Source organism: Galeopterus variegatus, unplaced genomic scaffold (assembly GCF_000696425.1).
Source record: "Galeopterus variegatus unplaced genomic scaffold, G_variegatus-3.0.2 Scaffold2480, whole genome shotgun sequence".
NCBI lineage: Eukaryota > Metazoa > Chordata > Mammalia > Dermoptera > Cynocephalidae > Galeopterus > Galeopterus variegatus.
In genome coordinates, this window is record NW_007728591.1 from 13,302 (window position 1) to 21,582 (window position 8,281).

At 44.1% G+C, this 8,281-nt stretch overlaps 1 protein-coding gene and 1 long non-coding RNA gene across 2 annotated transcripts in view; one reads left to right on the top strand and one right to left on the bottom strand.

Moving 5' to 3' along the window:
• The window catches only part of LOC103597968, a 6,824-nt gene extending 2,561 nt beyond the window's left edge, over positions 1–4,263 (bottom strand). The window contains exons 1-2 of the long non-coding RNA XR_551163.1: positions 4,121–4,263; positions 3,369–3,512 (exon numbers count right to left, since the gene is read on the bottom strand). This is a non-coding gene — a long non-coding RNA (uncharacterized LOC103597968). The remainder of the gene's footprint in view (positions 1–3,368; positions 3,513–4,120) is intronic.
• Positions 4,264–4,515: 252 nt separating this feature from the next.
• On the top strand, positions 4,516–8,281 carry LOC103597973 (transmembrane protein 59-like). The gene is made up of 2 exons (XM_008581870.1): positions 4,516–4,857; positions 8,159–8,281. Exons 1-2 carry the CDS (start codon positions 4,663–4,665, stop codon positions 8,279–8,281), a joined length of 318 nt encoding a protein of 105 aa, XP_008580092.1. The 5' UTR covers positions 4,516–4,662.

Here is an 8,281-nt window from a genome sequence, read left to right on the forward strand (position 1 = left end):
AATCTGTTGTTTAGTGTAGCTGCATTCATTAATTATCTTAGCTACATCTTCTTTTTTTTTTTTTTTTCCTTTTTTTTTTTTTTTTCCTTTTTGTCTTTTTTACTGACCGGTAGCGGGATCGCAACCCTTGGTGTTGTGCCCGTACCGGGGACCGGCAACGGGATCGCAACCCTCAGTGTTGCACCCGCACCTCGCTCAGCCAGTGAGCCGCCGGTCTGTATGTGGGATCCGAACACTCAACGGGAGCGCTACTGCGCTCCCAAGCAGCGCACTGTAGCAGTGCGCCACCAGGCCGGCCCTTAGCTACATCTTCTGATAACTTGCCACAGCTTCTATGACAGCACTTGCTGCTTCACCTTGCACTTTTACATTACAGAGATGGCTTCTTTCCCTAAACCTCATGAACCAACCTCAGCTAGCTTCAAGCTTTTCTTCTGCAGCTTCCTCACCTCTCTCAGCCTTTGTAGAATTGAAGAGAGTTAGGGCCTTTCTCTGGATAAGGCCTTGGCTTAAGGGAATGCTGTGACTGGTCTGATCTTCTATCCAGACAACTAAAACTTTCTCCAAATCAGCAATAAGGCCATTTCACTTTATATCATTCATGTGTTCACTGGAGGAGCACTTTTAATTTCCTTTAAGAACTTTTCCTTTGCATTCATAACTTGGCTAACTGTTTGGCATAAGAGGCCTCACTTTTGGCCTCTCTCAGCTTTCTTTCTTTTTTTTTTTTTTGTCCTTTTTGAGACCGGCCGCACCGCGCTCAGCCAGTGAGCGCTGTGAACGCACCAGTCATCCCTATATAGGATCCGAACCCGCGGCGGGAGCGCTACTGCACTCCCAGCGCTGCACTCTCCCGAGTGCGCCACGGGCTTGGCCCTCTCAGCTTTCAACATGCCTTCCTCACTAAGCTTAATTTATTCTAGCTTTTGACTTAAAGTGAGAGATGTGCAACTCTTCCTTTCATCTGAACACTTAGAGGCCACTGTAGGCTTATTAGCCGGCCTAACTTCAATACTGTTGTGTCTCAAGGAATAGGGAGGCCTGAGGAGAAAGAGAGAGATGTGGGAACGGCCAGTTGATGGAGCAGTCAGAACACACACATTTACCGATTAAGTTCACCGCCTTATATGGGTGCAATTCCTGGCACCTCAAAACAATGCAATAGTAATATCAAAGATCATAGATCACCATAACAGATATAATAATGATGAAAAAGTTTGAAATATTGCAAGAATTACCAAAATGTGACACAGAGACATGAAGTGAGCACATGCTGTTGGAAAAATGGCACTGATAGACTTGCTCGACGCAGGGTTGCCCCAAACCTTCAATTTATAAAAAACGCAATTATCTGTGAAGCTCAATAAAGCAAAGCTCAATAAAATGAGTTAGGGCTGTAACAAGATTTTGAATTTAAAGTGGGAGACATGAGTATGGAGAAGAAGGATATTAAGGAAACAGAATTAAAAATTGGATACATATGAGAAGAGTTAAAAGATGGTTCCTAAGGGCCGGCCCGTGGCTCACTTGGGAGAGTGTGGTGCTGATTACACCAAGGCCAAGGGTTCGGATCCCTACATAGGGATAGCCAGTTAGCTCACTTGGGAGAGCGTGGCGCTGATAACACCAAGTCAAGGGTTAAGATCCCCTTGCCGGTCATCTTTAAAAAAAAAAAATGGTTCCTAGATTTGTAGTCACAGTTACTCAGTATATGGATATATGGATATAAAAGTAAACATAGGAGAATAAGGGACAGGTTTGGAAAAAAGCTAATATATTTAAGGGGAATGTTATTCCATATGCCTGTTCATTCTGATTCCATAATCTTCACATCACTTATTTTCATCATCACACATAATGATTCTCAACTGGGGTACAAGTGCAGACATAGAGGAGAAAAGAGGCAGGTGGAGGTATATCAGAATCTCGCTGTTTGTTGGTGACTGTATGTGTAGTTCAATTACTATCCCCACTTTTCCTCCAGAGAGTCTGACATCACGATCCCTCATTGAGAATCACTGCTATATACAATTATCCATGAATATTCTGATAAAGTAGAGACAGTTGAAACACTTGAACATGTTCTATGAAGTCACATACCTGCAAACTAGGAGAGACTTTAAAGAGCATCTAGAGTTCACTAGGTCTCAAGTAAGAGGTGCTTGGAAATAAATGAAGGCATTTTGGGTTATCACAATGGGAGGAGCTATTGGCATTTGGTGCCTAAGAGCCAGGGATACTAAACATCCTTTAATTCACAGGACAGCTCCAAATAATGAATTATCTTGCCCCAAACGACAACAACATCCCTTGAAGAAACACTGATATAGTTCAACCTCCACATTTTACAGATGAGGAAACAAAAGTCCCAGAGAAGGGAATGATCTGCTAAAGATCAAACCTTTGCACAATAGGACCTAGAACCCAGGGCTTCTGTCTATATTCCCTTCACTGCTTTCTAATATGGGTCTGGAAAGCCTGTGGGACATGCAGAAAAGGAGTCCTAGCTAAGTATGTAAGTCAAGTACTCAGAACACCGTCCTGCTGTCATAGTCCTTTGCACATTTTGTCTAGCCTCAGATTCCCCTTTCACCTTCAGAAATCTAGACTGGAGGTTCAGGTTTGGCAGTCCTCGGCATAGAAAGCTTTGAGATTCTAGCCAAATACATAAAAAGTAACAGAGCTCTGGTGAACAAAAACATTAGGAATCTACTGGAGGAAAAGGAACCAATAAAGGAAACAGAAAAGAAAAAGAAATGTAGGAGGAGAGGTACAAGGTGACAAAAGGCAATAATTACAAGTTGTTTTATTTTTGGTGAAATAATAATTACTTTGCCATTTATTGGGTACCTATGTTCATTGATTCATTGTATATATCCTTTGCCTCTTCCTTGTTAACAGAATGCAGACTGAGTTCCAGGTAGCAAAGGGTCCATATTAAAAGTCTCTTTCCCAGTCTCAGCTGTAGCTGTGGAGGCTATGTGATACAATTCTAGCCAGAAAAATATGGGTACAGCATCATCAGCCACTCCTTACTGAGTTTGTACAGGGTATATAGAATCATATTTGGTACTTTAGCATTCCTAACAGACAAGAAAATTTTGCAAAAGAATAATAACAAAGGTCCTACCAGGTGGCAAACATACTCTAAAGCCAGAGTAATTAGAAGAATGTAGCAGAGGTGCAGGATTTGATAAATAAAAGTCTGTACAGGATATGAGGAAAACAATGAAGGAGTGGTCAGGTATATTCTGGGAGAGGAGGCATAGCAGGAAATAATCCATAGGTCTTCCATAATAGAACCCTTCGGCACTGCCTTGCTGTCACAGTCCTTTGCACATATTCTGTAATCCCAGATCCCCTCTCACCTTCAGAGATTCGATCGTGGCCTGCTTGTAAATCTTTTCTGTGGGATGTTTCTTCTGAGGTGTATTCTGGATTCTAGGCGTTCGAATGACGAATTTATCCATTGTTAGGGGACTCCAACTACCTTCACGTGCTTGCAGCGTGTTCTGCTCAAGAAAGAGGACAGATTCTAAAACCTCACTAAAACTGCTGTGATGTGTGTCCCCCAAAGTGACACGATGGGGCTCTCTAAACGCATTTCCGCATTGTAGGGACTCGGATGGAATATACAGGAAAATTACCTCTTGGAAAAAAAAGATCTTCCTAAGAACTGAAATTATACAACAATTGGTCTACATTCCGAATTAGGAGATTCCTAGATTACAGAAGTGCACGCTGTAGAGGGGATTCCAATATTGGGCCGAGCGTTGAACCTGGTGACTTCTAATCCCCCTTCTAACTCAGGTTGGGTTGTGGCAGGGTTAGAGTTCCACTGACCTCAATGAAGCCCTCTAACAACCACCCCACTGCAGTCACCGTTCCAAGGGTTGCCCTAGTAAGTAACCGTAACCAACAATCACTACCAGACCTCAGCAGGGGATCCTCACAGTAAGTGTACATCTCCAGGAACAATTGCTTCGTGGTCACAGGACCGTAACCACGACTGTCATGCTCTGAATTCCCGAGCATGGATGGAGAAACACCGTCCTCCTCTGCCCCCAGCACTCAAAAGCCCGGGAACGGGCACCCAACAACGGTCTAACATGAGACCCACCGGGAAAAGCAGCCCTGGCAGCAGCAGCACCTACGCCCCTTCAGAGCACACCCTCTGAGGCCCCCAAGCCGGACCGCCGGGGTCGGAACTAAGCGGTCGCTTCCTCACTGGGCAATAATTCCTCGGGAGGCACCAACGGCGCGCCCACAGTAAACCACATCCCCCAGAATGCACTGCGAAGGGCGCGCGCGCGGAGGGCGCAACCCGGGCCGCTGTAGTTCTCGGAGACCAACCATCCCTACCGTGCCGAGCGCTTCCCGCCCAGGGAAAACTACACGCCCCAGCCTGCCCCGCGAAGGGGAGGAGCCGGGACGCCAATTTTCGCGATGGTTGGATACAACTCCTCACACCAGCCTAGGAGAAGTTCGTAATCCCAGAGGTGGGGCAGAAGGCGGTGTCGGGCGGGTAGGGGCTAAACCGAAGCAACGGCTGAGGCGGAAGCGGCGGCTGGTGGGGCGGGGAAGGAGCTGGCCCCGGAAGGAGGAGGAAACCCTGAAAAGAAAACAGCAACAAGCTGAGCTGCTGTGATAGAGGGGAACAAAATGGCGGCGCCGAAGGGGAGCCTCTGGGTCAGGGCCCAACTGAGGCTCCCGCCGCTGCTGCTGCTGCTGCAGACCATGGCCCTGGCCGGAGGTTCGGGGACCGCTTCGGCCGAAGCATTTGATTCGGTCTTGGGTGATACGGCGTCCTGCCACCGGGCCTGTCAGTTGACCTACCCCTTGCACACCTACCCCAAGGTAGGGCCCGTCGGAACCGGGCTGCGACCCTTTCCTCGCCGCGCATCTCTCAGCTCCCCACACCTACGTCGGCTCTGGGAACCTGGCGATTGAATCCGTCCTTCACCTGCTGTCTCCCACCTGTGTAGCTCCCGTTTTCCTCCCTAATCCTGCCTGCACCCCGTTCCTGCTGTAATTACCGGAAGTTTGTACTGCACTCCTCTGTGATAGGTTGGGGGACACAAAGATTTGATAAAGACATGATCCCTTTCCCTTGGAGCTTGCCCTTCCGCAGAGGAGTCGAGCACTCGGAGAGAGGAGGATGTGGGTGATTAGTGGGGAGTCCTTACCTTGAAGGAGCGGAAGTGGGGTGGGGAGGGAGGCGCAGATACGTGAGTCCACAAAAGATTAATTCATCACCCATGTTTATTGAGCTCCTTTCCAGGCCAGGAGCACAGACTGTTCGGGGAATCAGACAAGTAGATAATTCCACTATAGCATGAAAAGTGTCAGGAAGTCAGCCCAAGGAGTTGTGAGACTCCAGGAATGGTCTTCCGCCTGTGCTGCTCAAGTAGCATGAATGCAATAGATTCTTGCAGAACAAGTATTTCTCAGCAGTGCTGAGAGTCCAGTTTTCTGTTTCTCCTTCATGTTCCAAATTGTGGTTCCAGAAGTACTCATGAGTTAGAGAACACTATGGCCGCTCATTGCAGCTCAGGAACATTTTGCAACTTAAGCCATTTCATATCACTCTCTAATTTGTATAGGTGAAATCTAGACACAAGATGGGTGGCGTGATACCAATTCCTTAGATTAGCAATTAAATTGACAACACTAGAATTGGAAAAAATTATTTAATAAAAATATTTAATGAGATTTCATGAAATTTTCAAAATATTAAATTTAAAAATTCCAGCTTTAATTTCTATTTAAAACTTTTCTGTTCATTATTTATATAATCTACACTTTGCCCTGTAAATTTAATAAATACCTTTGAATATGTTAGAAGGCAACTGACTTTATTGAGAGATTTTAGAAACTTTTATTATAACAACATATTTAGTGGTTTTACAGAAATGAAAAAGAAATTCGCTGGAATAAATGTATAATAATATGAACATCTTTATTTTATTTCTCATCTTAATGCTGTTGGCCCATCAACTGTAGCAGACGTGTAATAGCTGAATTCAATTTTCTTTGCTATTTTGCCAACTTCCAGTCATATAAAGCCAAATTTGTTGTTGTTGTTGTTGTTACGAAAGTTAACTTCTCAAGAAGCATGTATGAACACATTTTACTAAACAGGTTGTTTGTAAAATCACTATTATAAAAATTAATTCCACCTGTAAAAATAAAACAAATAACTTGATCTGTAACTTTTAAATATGTGGACATGGTACAGGGGTCTTCTCTTGTCATGGGTGCTGTTTGCAGTTAGGTGCAAACCTTCGATCCATTAGAGTGGTGGTTCTCAACTGGGGATTATTTTGCCCCCCAAAGGATATTTGGCACTATCTGAAAATATTTTTGGTTGTCTTGACTGGCATCTAGTGAGGGGAGGAAAGGGATACTGCTCAACATCTTAAAATATACAAGTCACTCACCCACAACAAAGAATTATCCAGCTCAAACTGTCAACAGTGCCGAGGTTGAGAAACCCTGCATCAGAGGTTGACATGAAGAAAGGTTCAGTGTGGAACTGATTCTAGTGAGGGCAATGGAGAAACCTCCAGCTTTCAGGAAGAGCCAGGACAAATAACTAAGGAGTATGTTAAGGACATAGCATGGCAGAGGGAGGTGTGGGATCTGGATATAGTTGCAGTGGAGTTCTCCATGGAATGGGCCAGAGGCATAATGGAGACACCATTCCTAGCTGCAAGGCCTCCAAACTAATTCTCTGGCTCTTTCAGAGATTCTGTGAGTTACCTTATATCCTTCAATAAAGTAAACTAGCCAAAGTGGTTCATATTGTTTGCAACTGAGAACACAGACTCATACAAGCAGGTACAACCAATATCCTGGCTCTCACTTGACAGATTGAGCCCTCAAGAAGTCCCAGAGCAGATTAGTGAGAAAGTTGGAAAGATAACTGTGCCAGTTTGCTTGCAAGTGACTAGAATTTAGCTCGAACCACTTTAAGTGAAAAAGCAGAAAGTTACTCCTTACGCAAAGAATACAAATATGGCAAGGGTAGGGGTGCAGCTGCATCTCAGGAACATGAGGACCTGATCCATCTCTTCTGTGCTGCTCGTAGGAAGGAGGTCCTTTGTCATGGCTCCCTGCAAAATGGCTTTTTCCACATAGCAGAAATTATGACGATCATTAGTCCTCAAGATTACTGATTTCCACTTTTTTTTTTTTTTTTTTTAAAGATGCCCGGTAAGGGGATCTCAACCCTTGGCCTGGTGTTGTCAGCACCACGCTCAGCCAGCGAGCAAACCGGCCATCCCTATATAGGATCCGAACCCGTGGCCTTGGTGTTATCAGCACCGCACTCTACCGAGTGAGCCACGGGCCGGCCTGTTGGTTTCTGTTTTTAAAATCTATTATGATTAGCACTAGTACCATTTATTAAGCATCTTCTGTGTCCCAGGCACTGTACTAGGCGTAACTATCATCCAGAATTATTGAGGAGTTTGGAGATAATTAAGTTATCGTCTCCTTTCATGATGAGAAAACTGAGATCTAGACAGGTAAAGTAACTTGTGCAGTGACTCACCTAAAAGGTTTGATCCAGGTCTGGCTGGTTGCAATGGCCTTTCCCATCCATCACATTGTTGCTCTTGTTTGTGTTTTCAGTTCAAGTAAGCCAAGTTTTAAAAAATCCTTTCATATAAGCATTTTTGTAGGTGTATACCTCATTTTGTCAGGGCTTTTGTGTTACCATTTGCCATGTGAAGCTGGTTATAATACTTTTCCTGATAAGCCTGGTGATTTATATAAACAGGATGTGGCAGAAATATGCCATTGGTCCTAGGGTACTTGTTTACTCCTTTCTACCTTAAAGTTCTGATTATGTCACTGTTATTTTTATTTAAATTTTTTTTCCCCATAAGTTGTGACCACAGAATATGGAAAAATGGTGGTATTTTTAACCCATTAGGCTTTTTTCTTGGTATCACTTTTAAAATAAGGGACTAAAATCTTCTTTATATGGCAGAGGTCTTGGGTATTTCCTGGCTCCTATCATTTTTTCTCTTTCAGTCATAAAACTTATTGGATGGTTTATTATAAACCCTACTAACTTTGCTTTCTTGTCCTTTTTTCTCCTGAGAGAAAAATACTATTTTTTGGTAATCCTCCCTATTCTTGGACTCCCTAGGAAGAAGAATTGTATGCATGTCAGAGAGGTTGCAGGCTCTTTTCAATTTGTCAGTTTGTGGATGATGGAATTGATTTAAATCGGACCAAACTGGAATGTGAATCTGGTAAGATGCTATGCTGA